Source organism: Pongo pygmaeus, chromosome 4 (genome assembly GCF_028885625.2).
Source record: "Pongo pygmaeus isolate AG05252 chromosome 4, NHGRI_mPonPyg2-v2.0_pri, whole genome shotgun sequence".
In the NCBI taxonomy this organism is placed as follows: domain Eukaryota; kingdom Metazoa; phylum Chordata; class Mammalia; order Primates; family Hominidae; genus Pongo; species Pongo pygmaeus.
In genome coordinates this window covers 184,294,423-184,313,034 of record NC_072377.2, presented here as the reverse complement: position 1 = coordinate 184,313,034, position 18,612 = coordinate 184,294,423, and the positions used below count along the sequence as shown (strand labels likewise).

Sequence of the window (18,612 nt, the reverse complement as noted above, 5' to 3'; positions counted from 1 at the left end):
ATTTTTGTATTTTTTGTAGAGATGTAGTTTCACTATGTTGCCCAGGCTGATCTTGAACTCCTGGGCTCAGGTGATCCTCCTCCTGCCCCAGCCTCCCAAACTGCTGAGATTACAGGCATGAGCTTCCACACCTGGCCTCTAAGCACTTTAAATGCATCGACTCATTTAATCTTCCTCACGATTCAATGAGGTAGATCCTATTGTTAGCCTATTTTACAGACAAGGCAGCCATAATTTTATATAAAAGAATTCACTCAAGTTCACATATCTACAAAGGGGTGCTGGCATCTGAACCCAGGGAATCTGGCTCTAGAGCCTGTACTTCTGGGCAACAGGCCATGCTGCCAAAGACCAGTCCCTGTTGCCAGTGAGTGGGGGACAAAGAAATAAACTTAGCAAGGCTAATGAACCAAGGCTTAGGAACCGGGGGACAAATATAAAAATACAAAGACACAAAATGAAAAAGGGAAAAAAACCAAAAGATACAGAGGGAATGGAAAGTTTTAAGAGTATACAATTGTCAATTCTGTGCCAACTTGATAATTTAGAAAATACCCCCAAATTTTATATTTTTCTTAAAAATATAGGCCTGACGTGGTGGCTCGCACCTGTAATCCCAGCACTTTGGGAGGCCGAGGCAGGCGGATCACAACCTCAGGAGATCAAGACCATCCTGGCTAACATGGTGAAACCCCGTCTCTACTAAAATACAAAAAATTAGCCGGGTGTGGTGGTGGGCGCCTGCAATCCCAGCTACTTGGGAGGCTGAGGCGGGAGAATGGCGTGAACCTGGCAGGCGAAGCTTGCAGTGAGCGGAGATCATGCCACTGCACTCCAGCCTGGGCGACAGAGCAGGACTCCGTCTCAGAAAACATAAAACAAAATAAAAAATAAAAATAAAAATAAAAATAAATAAAAATATAAATGACTGGCCGGGCGCAGTGGCTCACACCTGCAATCCCAGCACTTTGGGTGGCCGAGGTGGGCGGATCACGAGGTCAGGAGATCGAGACCATCCTGGCTAACACAGTGAAACCAAGTTTCTACTAAAAATACAAAAAATTAGCCAAGTGTGATGGCAGGTGCCTGTAGTTCCAGCTACTCGAGAGGCTGAGGCAGGAGAATGGCGTGAACCTGGGAGGCGGAGCTTGCAGTGAGCCGAGATCGTGCTACTGCACTCCAGCCTGGGCGACAGAGCAAAACTCTGTTTAAAAAAAAAAAAAAATATATATATATATATATATATATAAAAAATATGACAAAAGAAAGATATATCCTCAAAAGAAAATCTAGATGAACTAACAACTAAGTAAAAACTGAAAAGCTAGCAACGTATTGTCGGATAAATGCTTTGAGCTTCATAAATTTTTTTTTGAGACAGAGTCTCACTCTGTCACCCAAGCTGGAGTGCAGTGGTGCAATCTCGGCTCACTACAACCTCTGCCTCCCAGGTTCAAGTGATTCTGTTGCCTCAGCCTCGAGTAGCTGGGACTACAGATGCCCACCACCATGCCGGTTAAGTTTTGTATTTTTAGTACAGATGGGGTTTCACCATGTTGGCCGGGTTGATCTTGAACTCCTGATCTCAGGTAATCCATATGCCTAGGCCTCCCAAAGTGCTGGGATTACAATTGTGAGCCACCACGCCTGGCTGCTTCATATTCGCAAGGGGCAAATAATGCCCATGATCTAGAAGCTAGCTGTTCCCAGGCATAAGAAAAAGCTTACTAATTCATTTTGCAATGCTACATAACCCTGATATGATGGCGGAGAAAGAAAACTATAAAATTTCAGCAAGTCAGGTTACTTTTTTTTTTTTTTTTTTGAGATGGAGTTTCGCTCTTGTTGCCCAGGCTGGAGTGCAATGGTGCAATCTCAGCTCACTGCAACCTCCGTCTCCCGGGTTCAAGTGATTCTCCTGCCTCAGCCTCTCGAGTAACTGGGATTACAGGCATACGCCACCACGCCCGCCTAATTTTGTATTTTTAGTAGAGATGGGGTTTCTCCATGTTGGTCTCGAGCTCCCAACCTCAGGTGATCCACCCACGTCGGCCTCCCAAAGTGCTGGGATTACAGGTGTGAGCCACCACACCCAGCCAGGTTACATGTTAAAAGGATAATTGAATTATTAAAACTATGATCCTGGCTGGGCGAGGTGGCTCATGCCTATAACCCAGCAGCTGGAAGGCTAACCAGGGAGGATTGCTTGAGGCCAAGAGTTTGAGACCACCTTGGGCAACAAAGTCAGACCCTGTCTCTACAAAAAATACAAAAAATTAGCCAGGTGTAGTGGTGCATGCCTGTAGCTCCTGCTACTTGGGAGGCTGAGGTGGGCAAATCACCTGAGCCCAGGGAGGTGGAGGCTGCAGTGAGCCACGATTGTACCACTGCACTCCAGCCTGGGAGACAGAGTAAGACCTTGTCTCAAAAAATCATAATAAAAAATATTATGATCAAGTGGAGTTTATTCCTGTGATACAGGAATGGTCCAGTATGAAGAAGTCTATTAATAAAATACACCACATCAGTAGATTAAGGGATGAAAACCATGATTACTTTAATGGACACTAAAAGGTATTTTATAAAATTCAATATCTATTTCTTATAAATACTCTCAATAAACTAGGAATCGACCAAAAAACTCTTTCAAAAAATAGCCAACATCACAGTTAAGAGCCCCAGGCTGGGTGTGGTGGCTCACGCCTGTAATTCTAGCACTTTGGGTGGCTAAGGTGGGAGGACTGCTTGAGCCCAGGAGTTTGAGACCAGTCTGGGCAACATGGCGGAGCACTGTCTCTACAAAAAATACAAAAATTAGCCAGGAGGGGTGACGTGTGCTTGTAGTCCCAGCTACTTAGGAGGCTGAGGTGGGAGAATCAATTGCCTGAGCCTGGGAATTCGAGGCTACAGTGAGCCGAGATCACGCCACTACACTTCAGCCTGGGTAACAGAGTGAGACCCTGTCAAAAAAAAAAAAAAAAAAAAAGTAAAAACAGCCCCAGAGCGATATGTCCCTAACTACACTGGGAAGAACATGCCAGCTTCTTCACCTGGCTTTTGGGGCCAGAGAGGTGGCCCCTGTGGTGAACTGTAATGTGCAATGTACTCTCTAGAGGGGACTCAGAAAGGGAATAACATGTCTCTCCACATTCCCCACGAATACCTCCAAGGATTAGTGTTTCATGAAACACATCCACAGATTTCCAACAACAACAACAAAAAAAAATCAAGACAAAGATGCCTGTGATCACTAGTACATTGCTCTGGAGGGCCTAGCCTAGTGGTTTTCAACTCTTTTTTCCTGGCCTAATGCACTGGGTGCTGTGTGCTGACTCCCAGCAGCAACAGTGCTTGCCATGAAGGGATTTCCAGCCCCGTGGCTGTGGGGCGAGGAATGGAGAGTCAAGGTTTAATATAGTTACCTCTCTGTATTATGTAACTGCAGAAAGCACAGAATAAAGATTTCCCAAGAGTTTATCAAGAAGAAATCATACTTCTTCAGTTTGTACAAATAAATGTTGCCTGAATGATGACCCTTTTGTCTTGGTTTGGAAACAAGTTATTTATAAATACGTGGCAACTCAAAGAAGTTCCATGAAGCAATGACAGGATACCGAGTATGTAACTGTCACATTGAAAAAAAAGAAGTCTTACCTCAAGTGCCGGTTAAGTTCTTCCACATAATTTTTTTGATCAAGGACATCAGTAATTCTTTCATGCCTTTTAAAAGGAGCATAAGGGAGAACTTTTTTTATTAATGGTTAATACTTTGAAACTGTTCCCCAATATTCTAATCACCTTGTAGAAGTACCAATGTCTTCAAGAAACCAAGAGACAGCCAGAGCTCAGTAACATCCACATCCCAGAGTACAGAGAGAAAGCCGGCCTGGGGTACAGTAGCCAGTGTCTCCAGGGCCAGGCTGCCAGGAGAGTGGGCTCCCTACAGACCAAGGTTTCAGGATGAGCAAGCAAGGTGAGAACACCAACCTGCCACATGCAAATGGCTCGACACAACCCTTATACTACTGAAGGAAAGGAGTGCACGGGACTTTTCAAAACACGAAGCTGATCAGTCTAAAGTCTAGGCCAGTTTGGATTAAAAAAAAAAAAAAAAAGAAAACTGGCCAGGCGCGGTGGCTCAAATCCCAGCACTTTAGGAAGCCGAGGCGGGCGGATCACGAGGTCAGGAGATCGAGACCATCCTGGCTAACACGGTGAAACCATGTCTCTACTAAAAATACAAAAAATTAGCTGGGCGTGGTGGCGGGCACTTGTAGTCCCAGCTATTCAGGAGGCCGAGGCAGGAGAATGGCGTGAACCTGGGAGGCGGAGCTTGCAGTGAGCCAAGATCACACCAGTGCACTCCAGCCTGGGTGACAGAGTGAGACTCCGTCTCAAAACAAAAAACAAAAAAACCCACAACTATTTATGCTCATCATTTCTACAGAAAAAGGAAAAAGAAAAATAGAAAGTGCTGTCATCCCAGCACTTTGGAAGGCCAAGGCAGGTGGATCACGTGAGCCCAGGAGTTTAAGACCAGCCTGGGCAACATAGCGAAACCTTGTCTCTACAAAAAAATACAAAAATTAGCTGGGGATGGTGGTGTGCGTCTGTGTTCCCTTTCCCTCTACCTCCTAAGGAGGATTGCTTGGACCCAGGAGGTTGAGCTACACTGAGCCGTGATCATGCCACCGCACTCTAGCCCTGGTGACAGAGTGAGACCCTGTCGCCAAAAAAAAAAAAAAAAAAAAAAAAAAACTTTAACATTTTAAAGTTAGGTTTTCCTAATTTCTTTTTTATTCCTTTCTACAGAGCATCAGGCAAGCAAGGCTCTCCTAATTTCTTTACATACATATGTCATATGTAATCCACATAAAAGGGGATTATCCTACACACGTTCACGCTATAGGTACTGGATTTGTTTTCTGGTATCGTCATTTTTTTCCTTTACTTGTTCTGCTCTCCCAGGTTGCCCATAACTGAAAGCCTGTGGAGTATCCCTTTTTTTTTTTTTTTTTTTTTGAGACAGGGTCTTGCTCTGTCAGCAGGCTGGAGTGTGGTAGTGCGATCTCAGCTCACTGCAACCTCCGCCTCCCAGGTTCAAGCGATTCTCCTGCTTAAGCCTCCTGAGTAGCTGGGACTACAAGGTGTGCGCCACCATGCCCAGCTAATTTTTTGTATTTTTAGTAGAGATGGGGTTTCACCATGTTGGTCAGGATGGTCTCGATCTCCTGACCTCGTGATCTGCCCGCCTTGGCCTCCCAAAGTGCTGGGATTACAGGTGTGAACCACTGCACCCAGCCAGAGTACCCTGCTATGTGCATATAATCAGAATATCTAATATACATATAGTACATATAATTAAGATATAAAATAGGCCAGGCATGGTGGTGCATGCCTGTAATCCCAGTACTTTGGGAGGCTGAGGCACATGGATCACCTGAGGTCAGGAGTTTGAGATCAGCCTGGCCAACATGGCGAAACTCCGTCTCTACTAAAAATACAAAAAATTAGCAAGGTGTGGTGGCGGGTGCCTGTAATCCCAGCTACTTGGGAGGCTGAGGCAGGAGAATTGCTTGAACCTGGGAGGCGGAGGTTGCAGTGCGCTGAGATAGTGCCACTACACTCCAGCCTGGGCAACAAGAGCGAAACTACGAAACTGTCTCAAAAAAAAAAAAAAAAAAAGAAAAAGAAAAAAGAATATATTTTGTTCCTCAGAAGTATTTGGCCTGATATGAAATAAAAGAATATATTTTGTTTAAATTTCAAGTGGGTGAGCCCTTGTACTTAGGATGCATGAAGCTTTAGTGTGGTTCCTGCTGGTCCATTCTTTGGTAAGGTGCACTGCCAGGCACTCAGACCGCCAGAGTCCTCAGGAAGACGTGGAAGGGCAGGTAACATATGCGCAAGGTGAAATATTCAAACGCGATCCCAGGATGAAAACCCCCTCCCGTGCCTGCCTCCACAGGCAACCACTACTATAAGGTTGATATGCCACTCTAGAAATGTTCCATGCATACATATGAAAGTAAAACATATGTATGCATATCCTTTTTTATTATAACATAAATGGGGCCGGGAGCGGTGGCTCACGCCTGTAATCCCAGCACTTTGGGAGGCTGAGGCGGGCAGATCATCTGAGGTTGGAAGTTCGAGACCAGCCTGACCAACATGGAGAAACCCCCATCTCTACTAAAAATACAAAATTAGCCAGGCATGGTGGCGTGTGCCTGCAATCCCAGCTACTCAGGAAGGTTGAGGCAGGAGAATTGCTTGAACCAGGGAGGTGGAGGTTGCGGTGAGCCGAGATCGCGCCACTGCACTCTAGCCTGGTCAACAAGAGTGAAACTCGGTCTCCAAAAACAAACAAAAAACATAAATGGTAGTATGTTATACATAGTTTGTTTTTTTATCCCTTGGGTAACTTATTTTAAAAGGATACCCTTGTTAACAAGGGTGAGGGAGAGCTTCATAATGGCATAAAAAGACATCTAGACTGGGCACAGTGGCTCACGCCTGTAATCCCAGCACTTTGGGAGGCCGAGGCAGGCGGATCACCTGAGGCCAGGAGTTCGAGACCAGCCTGGCCAATATGGTGAAACCCGGTCTCTACTAAAAATTAAAAAAAATTTAGCCAGGCATGATGGTGAACACCTGTTATCCCAGCTACTCGGGAGGCTGAGGCAGAAGAATCGCTTGAACCGGGGAGGCGGAGATTGCAGTGAGCCGAGATTGCACCATTGCACTCCAGCCTGGGTGACAGAGCAAGACTTCATCTCAAACAAAACAAAACAAACAAACAATAAAATCTAAAACACTATGATTACAGAACAAGTCCAAGGGCAACTTATATAATACTATCCCATTTATATTTGAACAAATGGTAAAGCAAAATAGACAACCAACAAACAAATACCTGCAAGGCATTAAACAGTCTTCCTTTGAGGGGAGGAATGAGATTGACATGGAGGCAAGGGGACAGTGTGAATGGGGAAATTTCACCTGTACACTCTATTCTTCTGCAGAGCCAAATTCCTTAAACAATGAAAATAATGCGTTGCTTCTGTATTTAAAAATAACAAAATCTAAAATCTCAAAGCAAAAACAAGAAAAGTGTTCCTTGCCAGAATTTTTTTTTTTTTTTTTTTTCTGTAGAGAAGAGCCTCATTACCCGTTCTGCAGGTGGGGGACACCACCCGGGGTGCGCACATCCAACTCCAGCGCTCCCACCGCCTCTGCCGGCCCCACCACCGGTGAGTGTGAAAGGAGCAGACACACCTAACCTGCCCTGCCCACCCCCACACCAGGCCCAATCACACAGTCCAACCCAGATTTGCTCTTTCGGCCGAAATTCCCCACCCCCGCCCTCCCCTCCAGACCCACCACGCCCGCCTTCGGGGCCTCCTCTGGCAATTTCCGTCGGGAGACCCGGCGCTCGGCTAGGCCCAAAGACCAGCCTTTGACAGAATTTTATTAAAAATGTGACGTGGCTGGGCGCGGCGGGTCACGCCTGTAATTCCAGCACTTTGGGAGGCCGAGACGGGCGGATCACAGTCAGGAGTTCGAGACCAGCCTGGCCAATATGGTGAAACCCCGTCTCTAAAAACACAAAAATTAGCTGGGCATGGTGGCGCACACCTGTAGTCCCAGCTACTCAGGAGGCTGAGGCAGAAGAATCGCTTGAACCCGGGAGGCGGAGGTTGCGGTGAGCCAAGATTGTGCCACTGGACTCCAGCCTGGGCGACAAAGCCAGACTCTGTCTCAAAAAAAAAAAAAAAAAAAAAAAAAGGGACATCATACAACGCAGTACTTACTCCTTGCCACCATCAAGATCCTGCACATCCTTAAGGTAGAGGGAAAAATCTATTACTCCAACCTAAACGAAATAAAATGCACAAGTTTAAATAAAATGTCCTATTTTTCATAAACCTTACAACCGTTGAAATGCAGGGTATTTACATTCTTATCTCTTTCCTATGAACATTTAGTTAGGTCAACCAGCTCTATGAAGTGGAAATCAATTGAACAAACCAAAAAAACCTAACCCTACCACCTTCTAGAAGAAAAACTTACTAGATATCAGATTTCAGAGACTATTCTGAAATTTCACGACCTAGTTTAGTTTTCTCTGTTTATTCAATAATCACATTGTTTACAAAGATCAACAAAATTATTTGTGTACAAAGTAATTATTATAATAATAATAATAATAAAAAGTTCTAGATCTCTAAAGTGGTGACCTGGCCGGGTGTGGTGGCTCACGCCTGTAATCCCAGCACTTTGGGAGGCCGAGGCTGGTGGATTGCCTGAGGTCAGGAGTTCGAAACCAGCCTGGCCAGCATGGTGAAACCCTGTCTCTACTAAAAATACAAAAATTAGCCAGGCATGGCGGCAGGTGCCTGTAATCCCAGCTAATTGGGAAGCTGAGGCAGGAGAATCGCTTGAACCTGGGAGGCGGAAGTTGCAGTGAGCTGAGATCGTGCCATTGCACTCCGGCCTGGGCAACAGAGTGAGACTTCATCTCAAAATAAAATAAAATAAAATAAAATAAAAATAAAGTGGTGACCTTAACTGACATTTCTGAGTCCTTCTTCCCCCAAATCTTGGTAAAATGTCTAATCAGTATTTCAGGAAAATTCTCCATCCCTTAGGTACAAGGGAGAACCAAGACCCCTTACACATCTAAACATCAACGGCTTTGCCAAGAAATAAAGTACTTGAGAATGAATAAGTGAGGTCATTCTTATCTGAAATACAGGAAAACTGGGTGTACCCTAAATGTTAATCAATAGAGAAAAGTTGAAATCAATCATGTTACAGCCATATCACAGAACCTATGCAACTATAACAAAGAATGCAGTAGATACATTTGCAGAAATATAGAAAAGCTGGGCACGGTGGCTCATGCCTGTAATCCCAGTACTTTGGGAGCCTGAGGTGAGTGGATGGCTTGGGCTCAGGAGTTCAAGACCAGCCTGGGCAACGCAGTGAGACCCTGTGTCCACAAAAATACAAAAATTAGCTGGGTGCAGTGGTATGTGCCTGTAGTCCCAGCTACTTGGGAGACTGAGATGAGAGGATTGCTTGAGCCCAGGAGGTTAAGGCTGCAGTGAGCTGAGATCAAGCCACTGCACTCCAGCCTGGGTGACAGAGTGAGACACTGCCAAAACAAAACAACAAAACTCCGGGATACAATTTCAAGTCAAAGAATCATATGTACAATCTCATTATAGTAATCCTACTTACGTTGCAACCAAGGCTATGTGTAATGGTTCTAACACATGTCTGCAACCTCTCTGACACACCTACCAAAAGGAATCCATATTTCCAACCTTCAACTCTGGGAGGTCTTAGTGCCTGTCTTGATGAGTAAAATGCAGTAGAAATGATGCCGTGTGACTTCTGCAGCTAGGTTAAAAAGGGCAACACAGCTTCCACCATGTAAACATAGAGATGTCCAAGAAACCCCTGCCATTCCAGTCCCCAGCTCCTTGGTCTTCTCAGCACAGCAGACAGACGCCGGAGAGAGCAAGCTTTCAGGTGATTTCAGCCCCAGCCATCACCTGACTGTAATCACATGAGCTCTTGAACAAGAACCGACTAGCTGAACCCAGTTAGCCCCCAGCTGTGAAAGATACAGTGATTGTTATTGTTTAAGTGCTGTTGCTGACTTGTTACACAGTAATAGAAGACCAGAAAATATTTAATTTAAAACAAAACCTATGTGAACATAAATGTATAGAAAAAATAGAAAAGCTTCTGGAAAAATTTTCCCCAGAATCTTTACCATCACCTGTGGGAAAGGGAGGAGGACTGCGGCTGGGGTGGGGGGTGGGGTGAGAAGAGGAGGTTCAACTTCCCTTTTCACATTATATACTTTCGTATTGCCTAACTTTTTTCAACAAGCAAGCATTTCTTTTATAATAAAAAACCAAATCATAAAAAAATACAGCCAGAAAAAACCAATAGAAAGATGAGAAAGAATACCCAAAGCAAAAATTAATGGATTAGAAAGCAAATAAAGCCCTACTCCCAAAGTAGAATTGATAAATAAGAGAGCTGGTTTGTCAAAGTTCAACCAAGTAGACAAATTTCTACTAAGTGTTATCAATATTTAGCAAATACACATTATAAATGCGAACAGTGAGATTTTTCAAAAGCTGTAAGAGAATACTTTTATACAACTCTAGCTTAGTAGATCTGAATGAAATGGTTTCTAAAAAAATTATAAATGACTTTAAAAATTGTCTTAAGACTTAGGAAACCAATAAATTGATCAAAACTATGCTAAAAGTTAAAGTGGTCAAAGAACAAAGACCAAAAAAGGCATAAGGGTGAAGTGGTCATACCAGTAAGTTCTAGTAAGCCTGCACAGAAAAAAGTAATTCCTGATCTAATCAACTGTGGTAGAAAACAAGAAAAGGAAGGCTATTTTCCAGTTTATTTTATTTTTATGTTTTTTTTTTTGAGACGGAGTTTTGCTCTGTTGCCCAGAGTGGAGTGCAATGGTGCGATCTCAGCTCACTGCAGCCTCTGCCTCCCAGGTTCCAGCCATTCTTCTGCCTCAGCCTCCTGGGTAACCGGGATTACAGGCACACACCACCATGCCCACCTAATTGTATTTTTGGTAGGGATGGGGTTTCACCATGTTGGTCAGGGCGGTCTCGACCTCCTGACCTCATGATCTGCCTCCCAAAGTGCTGGGATTATAGGTGTGAGCCACCACGCCTGGCCTTCCAGTTTATGAGGCTAATATAATTCTGACACCGAAAGGTGGCAAAGGCAGTACAGAAAATTCAGAATAGTTTCACTTACAAGCAGAGACACAAAAATTCCAAACAGTAGACATATGAAATCCAGGGGTTTACAATGATCAGGTAGGGATTATTTTAGAAATTCAGGGATAGTATTCAATAAGAAACCTATGAATTAGTTCAATTATATTTATGGGTTAAAAACAGGTTGACATGTTGATAGATCCAAAAAAAGTATCTGACAACATTCAACGTTCATTTCTTAAAAAAACACAAAGTAGACCAGGCACGGTGGCTCACGCCTGTAATCCCAGCACTTTGGGAGGCCAAAGTGGGTGGATCACGAGGTCAGGAGTTCAAGACAAGCCTGGCCAACATAGTGAAACCCCATCTCTACTAAAAATACAAAAAATTAGCTAGGCATGGTGGCAGGCACCTGTAATCCCAACTACTCAGGAGGCTGAGGCAGGAGAATCACTTGAACCGAGGAAGCGGAGGTTGCAGTGAGTGGAGATTATGCCACTGCACTTCAACCTGGGCGACAGAGTAAGACTCCATCTCAAAAAAAAGAAAAACAACAACAACAACAACAACAACAAAACACAAAGTAAACTAGAGTGGAATAGCACTCTCTAAACGTGAGAAACAGCACCCCTCAGACATCAGCAGCAAACATGTATACTTTATGACAACACACTATAGGCACTGCCATTCAAGACAGCACTAGACCAGAATGCTCACTCATGTCTATTAATTAATTAAAATCTCAATGGAGTTTTTATTCTGGGATTTGACAAAATGCTGTTCAAGTTCATCTGGCAGAATGGATGGCCCAGAAATATTTGAAACAGAAGTACAGCAGAGTAGGCAGGCGCTTAACTACCAGAGTCTAGAATATACTATGTGGCTCCAGTCATTAAAAGAATGTGCCACTGGAATAGGAACACAGATTCAGATTTACAACAGAAGAGTCCAGAAATAAACCAATGCATATTATGGATATTTCACCTATTATAAAAGTGGAATTTCAAATTAGTAGAAAAAATATATTACATGATGATATTGCAAAAACTGGTTAACTATTTATAAAAGAAATTTAGATTCCTACTTCACACTATGCCAAAACAAACGGCAAAAATGTGTAAAATTTACACATTTTTTACACATAAAGTGTGTAAAAGATTACCCAGTTAGAAGCAGAAGGCCTTGGCCTGGCCCTCCAGGGTCCCAGACTGTGGAGATTGGAGGGGCAGGTCTGGACTTTCTGGGTCAGCACAGGGTACCCAGGTAGGGGCACAAGCTCACTGTCCATCAGCCAGCCTAGTTGTGTTTGAAGAAGTATTCCTTGTCATCCACATTGGGCTTCATTGTCGCTACCAGGCTTCCAGCCAGTGGGACAAACCTCCCCATGCTCGTCTGCGTACTGGAAGGCCTGGACCAGCTGCAGAGCCTCATCCATGGAGCACCCCACAGGCAAATCATTAACAGTGATCTGGCAAAAGTCACCCTTGCCATCGACGATAAAGAGGCAGGGTAGGCAATGCCCTCATTGGTTTTCAGCACACGGTAATCCTCAGACAAGCTTCCCGTCACATCAGCGGGTGGGGGATGCTCGGGGGCCCAAGCCTCCCTCCTTCTGGGGGTTGTTGATCCAAGCCAGGTGGGTGAACTAAGTCCACCGAGACACCCAGCACTTCGCAGCCCAGCTTGCGGAAATCCTCGGCATGGTCGCTGAACGCGATGTTCTCCATGGGCCACAGAAAAGTGAAGTCCAGAGGGTAGAAAAAGAGGACGAGGTACCTCCCTTTGTAGCCCACAGCTTCACCTCCTGGAAGGCGCCACCCACCAGGGCAGTGGCCTTGAAGTCAGGGGCTGGCTTTCCGAGCCATGACTGAAAGCTGTGGGGTAAAGGCTGGACAGACTGACAACCAGATGCGTGGACCTGGGTTCCAGCGCCCCACATTTGATATTAAAAGTTAGGGTAATTTTTAGATAGGGAAGGACCTTCAAAGCACAATACCTTAGAAGGTATAAAGGAAACATCTGCTAAATCTGGTTGCCAAAAATTAAAAATAAAAAACTTACAGGGCAAACCACCCCTGAGAAACCAGAAAAAAAATTTATAACAAATAATTCTGAAAAAGGGTCAATGTGCTTAGTCTTTAATAAAGAAGTAGAGAAAGAAAACTCAAAAATAGACAAAGAATATGAAAAGATAATCACAAATGCTGAACCACCAATGGCAAATAAAACAGGAAAATACTTGTAAATTTGAGATAATGAGTTGTTTTGTCCATGAGGCTGAAAAAGACTGAGAATGCTCATCACATCCAGTGTCAGGAGGAAATGTGTTCTCTCCCACACTGCTGGTGGGTGTATATAATGAAGACCTTTCTGGAGGTCCATTTTACATTATCTAGCAAAATGTAGCCTATATACTTTGACACAACAACAAATTTATCCTAAGGAAATACATGGACAAGAGTACAGGGAACTTCAAGGATGTCTATAATATAGGTGTTTTTTTTTTTTTTTTCCAGACAGAGTCTGGCTCTGTTGCCCAGACTGGAGTGCAATGCAGTGGCACGATTATAGCTCACTGCAGCCTTGATCTCCCAGGCTCAAGCAATCCTCTCGCCTCAGCCTCCAGAGTAGCTGGGATGACAGAGAGCATGCCACCATGCCCGGCTAATTTTTTTAATTTTTGGTAGAGACAAGGTCTCACTATGCTGCCCGGGCTGGTCTCAAATTCCTGGGCTCCAGTGATCCTCCTTCCTTGGCCTCCCAAAGTGTTGGAATTATAGGCGTGAGCCATGCGCCCAGCAATAGTATTGTCACAATATGGAAACAATCTAAATTAATAAGGTACTGGTTACATAATGGTACGTTAAAAAATGAAATACTACATAGTCTTTTAAATGGTTTATATCTCTCGTTATAGAGAACTGTGTGGAACATATTGTTAAATTTTTTAAAATTACAAAATGATGTGCTTAATAATAATCATAGTTTGGTTTCATAAAAAAAGAAACCCTTCAAACATCTCACTCTAAAATACACAAACATACACACACACACATGCATGCACACACCTTTATTCATCTGCTGGAAGGGTGTATACCACAATATAACACTGAATTATCGGTCTCAGAGTAATGAGAATATGTGTGATGTTTAGTGTCTTTTCAAAAATACTTCTCTGAATTCAAAAAAAGGTATTTTTCAACATGCAAAGACAAACTTTTTTTTTTTTTTTAAAGGGAGGACAGGTTACAAAAAACACTGACCTGCACATGGAGGGATCAGGGAATCTTTAGATTCACCAAACACAATGCAGGAAAACGGCTGGGAATTTTGCTAGATAGTGTAAAATAATCTCTTTTTTCCGGGCAGTGGCCCAGCCACAGCTGCAGATGCCCCGAAGAGGGGGAGGAAGTGAGGAATGGGTTAGGGTGCCTATTCCCCCTCACACATTTACAGTCCCTGCCACCAGGAGTTTAGGCCTTAGCTCTGGTCACCAGCTCCCATGCAGGAAGAAAGCCCATCCCAAGAGGGCTGTCCTTCCCACAGAGCACTCTACACCCTACTGGTTACTCTCCTTTGTGCCATTTTATCAACCTGACTTCCCAAATCTCTCCTGACTCTATCTTCCTACTCCCCATCCAGGCTTGCAGGACTTCTAGACTAGTCTCCTCAAGGCTTTTGCTGTATCTATTCTTAGCCACTTCCAACTCATAACCTGAATGGCTGCTAGATTGAGCTTTCTCAAACCCAGGCATGATCATTTCAGTGTACTTTTTAAAAAACTCCAACAGCTCCCCAAAGCTCAGGATAAAAGGGGATAAAAGCTACACCCTTCAGGCAGGGCACAGTGGTTCACACCTGTAATCCCAGCACTTTGAGAGGCCAAGGCGGGTGGATCACGAGGTCAGGAGATTGAGACCATCCTGGCTAACACGGTGAAACATCATCTCTACTAAAAAAAAAAAATACAGGCCGGGCGTGGTGGCTCATGCCTGTAATCCCAGCACTTTGGGAGGCCGAGGTGGGCGGATCATGAGGTCAGGAGATCGAGACCATCCTGGCTAATACGGTGAAACCCCGTCTCTATTAAAAATACAAAAAATTAGCTGGGCGTGGTGGCGGGCGCCTGTGGTCCCAGCTACTTGGGAGGCTGAGGCAGGAGAATGGCGTGAACCCGGGAGGCGGAGGTTGCAGGGAGCCGAGATCGCGCCACTGCACTCCAGCCTGGGAGACAGAGCGAGACTCCGTCTCAAAAAACAAAGAAACAAACAAAAAAAAGCTACACCCTTCAGCATAGCACCAATGGCCTAACAATCAGGCCCAGCCTCCACTTTCACCTCGCCCACAGAGCATCCTCTGCTCCAGCCATGGAGAGCTGTCTGCCTGTTCCCAAACCTGCCAAGCTTTCCGTGTGTACCTCTGGCTATGCAACTTCTTCACCCTTCCGAGACCTTTCCCAGCTGCTTCCCCACCTGCCCCTGGCTGGTCCTCTACCAGTGGGCTCTTTGCCATTTGCCTTTCTTTGGGTTCAGTACCTGTTTGCAGATCCTATGTAAAGTCCCTGGACTAATGAAAGTGTTCATCTAGAGCCAAAATTCCATTTTACCTGAGAATCCAAGTCTTCTCCTTTCAAGCAGAGATTGGCATCGAGAACATTGAGTCCCACCAGCAGACCAACAATCACCATCCCTTCTTCCTCCATCATTAAAGCCTCAGGCTCATAGAACTCGCTAAAAGAGATGGACAGGAAAGGGCGATGCTCAGAAACAGCTTCACCATCCCCACTCCTTCCCCACCCTGAACTGCCTTTTCAACTGTGCCCTGGAGCCAGAAGATACTGCTGTGGATTTCCTCCCTCCCTTTCATTTCTCTTCACTGCTTCAACGGCTGCTTTTTCTCCCCTGTCGTCTCTTCTCTTCCTGTGACTTAGAATGGGCTCACCTCTCCCCCTGTCTAAAGTTAACTCCTCCATGCAGACCCTGGACCCCCGTTCTCCTCATTGCCTCTTGACTCCTGTCACTCTCCACTGGCTCCTCTTTTGTGTTGATACGAACTACTTCTCCACTTACGCTCATATAGACAGAAAATGAGATCCCACATCCAAGAATAACACTCCTCCTTCCTGCGTCCCACGGAGCAACATCTGTTGCTTTACTTCCTTACTGCCCAGTTATCACGGCCATTTGCAGGGGGTGGTCCATCCCCTGCCTGATACTGCTCTGGTCAGCAATGACTTGCTAATGTACCAAATCCAGTGGCATCCAGGCCACTGTGTGTGTGTGCATAAGACTTTTCTCTTAAGAATTAGTTCATTAGTAAAGTGAGGGATATGGTAATTACCCTGATTTCATCATTACATAGTGTATACATGCACACAGTATCCCATAAATATGTATAATTTTGTATCAATTATAAATAAAAAATTAATTGAAAAAGAATTAGTTCATTAGAACAAAATCTGTAACTCAAAGTTACTCAGTATGTGAAATATTGTAAATCAGTATTTGTCGTGTAAAGATATGTTCGATAATGAGCCATGACTTGAAAACACTGAAAAGCTTGGGTTTTAGGCTATGCTGTAAGATATAACTATTTCTCAATTACAAGAGAGCTTTAACTCTGGAAAGAGTCCTCCCTCGTAAATCATAGTCTAGAGAACATTCCTTTTATAATGATTATTGCTTAGTTATAAATATCAAAAATGAACCAGTCATAAATTTCTGTAAATATTATATACTTATTTTTTTATTTTACTCTGTCTGGAGGTACAGTGGTATGATCTTGGCTCACTGCAACCTCTGCTTCCTGGGTTCAAGCAATCCTCCTGCCTCAGCCTCCTGAGTAGCTGGGATTATAGGCATATGCCACCATGCCCAGCTAATTTAGTATTTTTAGCACAGATGGGGTTTTACCATGTGGTCCAGGTTGTTTTTGAACTTCTGACCTCAAGTGATCAGCCTGCCTTGGCCTCCCAAAGTGCTGGGATTACAGGCATGAGCCACCATACCTGGCTGATACACTTATTTTAATTCAAAATGATCTACAGAACTATGTTCTAATTATTATTTTTTTGAGAAGGAGTCTCACTCTGTCGCCCAGGCTGGAGTGCAATGGCGCGATCTCGGCTCATTGCAACCTCCACTTTCCAGGTTCACATGATTCTCCTGCCTCAGCCTCCTGAGTAGCTGGGATGCCCAGCTAATTTTTGTATTTTTAGTAGAGACGGGGTTTCACCACATTGGCCAGGCTGGTCTCGAACTCCTGACCTCGTGATCTGCACACCTTGGCCTCCCAAAGTGCTGGGTTTACAGGCGTTATCCACCGCGCTCAGACTATTATTATTTATTTTTAGATGGAGTCTCCCTCTGTCGCCCAGGCTGGAGTGCAGTGGCGTGATCTCGGCTCACTGCAACCTCCGCCTCCCAGGTTCCAGCGATTCTCCTGCCTCAGCCTTCCGAGTAGCTGGGATTACAGGCACCCGCCACCACACCTGGCTAATTTTCGTATTTTTAGTAGAGACTAAAAATACGACACCATGTTGGCCAGGCTGGTCTTGAACTCCGAACCTCAAGCAATCCACCTGATCTTGGCCTCCCAAAGTGCTGGGATTACAGGTGTGAGCCACCGCACCCAGCCTATGTTCTAATTATTTACCAAGCAAAAGATAAGCAAACACGGTTGATGAAATACCTTAAGAGATGTTTATTGTCTATAAGCACTTTCAGATAATCTGCCAGTTTCTTTTGCATGAGCGCAAGATAAAGCCAAGCTCGGCCTCTTCCCACAGCTGTCCTAGAATTCAAACAGAGAATCAACTATTGTGGCATAACAACAACAAACACAGAAAAGACACCTGATTTAGCCAGGGAGACACATAGGAAACACACCCTTGTAAATGCAGATGATACTCTAAGAGTGGCTGTTTGGGGTTGGGGAGGGATGCACACGGCCTGGGCAGGCAGAGAAAATGGCTCACCACACACCTTTGAGTACTATTACAAATACAATTAGATAATGCTTTGCTTATAGTCATAAAATATCACAGGAAAATATCAGGTTAGATTTGTGTAATGGATAAACATTCTTTCAAAAGACGAATAGAGAACTTAGTGCTTGTTAAAGTGCTGAAGCTTATAAAATCTCTAAGGGGTTAGCTCAAAGGTACATTTTTTTTTTTTTTTTTTTTTTTTGAGATAGAGTCTTGCCTGTTGTCCAGGCTGGAGCGCAGTGGTGCAATCTCAGCTCACTGCAACCTCCGCCTCCTGGGTTCAAGCGATTCTCGTGGCTCAGCCTCCTGAGTAGCTGGGATTACAGGCATGCGTCACCACGCCTGGCTAATTTTTGTGTTTTTAGTAGAGACAGGGTTTTGCCATGTTAGCCAAGCTGGTCTCAAATTCCTGGCCTCAAGTGATCAGGCTGCCTTGGCCTTGCAAAGTGCTGGGATTACAGGCATGAGTCACTGTACGTGGCCTTAAAGGTACAATTTTATGTTTTATTATTAATTGTGGTAAAATACACAGAACATAAAATTTACCATGTTAACCATTTTTAATCTTACAGTTAAGTAGTGTTAAGTACATTCACAATGTTGTGGAACCAATCTTTTTTTTTTTTTTCCCCGAGATGGAGCCTTGCTCTGTCACCCAGGTTAGAGTGCAGTGACACCATCTTGGCTCACCATTGTGATCTTGGCTCACTGCATCCTCCACCTCCCAGGTTCAAGTGATTCTCCTGCCTCAGCCTCCCGAGTAGCTGGGATTACAGGCACCTGCCACCATGCCCAGCTAATTTTTCTATTTTTAGTAGAGATGGGGTTTCTACCATGTTGGCCAGG

The 18,612-nt window shown here is 44.4% G+C and overlaps 1 protein-coding gene and 1 pseudogene across 2 annotated transcripts in view; both read right to left on the bottom strand.

Annotated features, from left to right (window-relative positions):
* The window catches only part of RUFY1 (RUN and FYVE domain containing 1), a 63,477-nt gene that overhangs the window by 28,440 nt on the left and 16,425 nt on the right, over nt 1-18,612 (bottom strand). For both annotated transcript variants that reach the window (XM_054487086.2, XM_054487089.2), the window contains exons 4-7: nt 17,469-17,570; nt 15,385-15,508; nt 7,815-7,876; nt 3,655-3,720 (exon numbers count right to left, since the gene is read on the bottom strand). In XM_054487086.2, the coding sequence (XP_054343061.1) occupies nt 3,655-3,720; nt 7,815-7,876; nt 15,385-15,508; nt 17,469-17,570 (354 nt within the window). The remainder of the gene's footprint in view (nt 1-3,654; nt 3,721-7,814; nt 7,877-15,384; nt 15,509-17,468; nt 17,571-18,612) is intronic.
* LOC129036119 (peroxiredoxin-2-like) lies at nt 11,227-15,377 on the bottom strand (annotated as a pseudogene).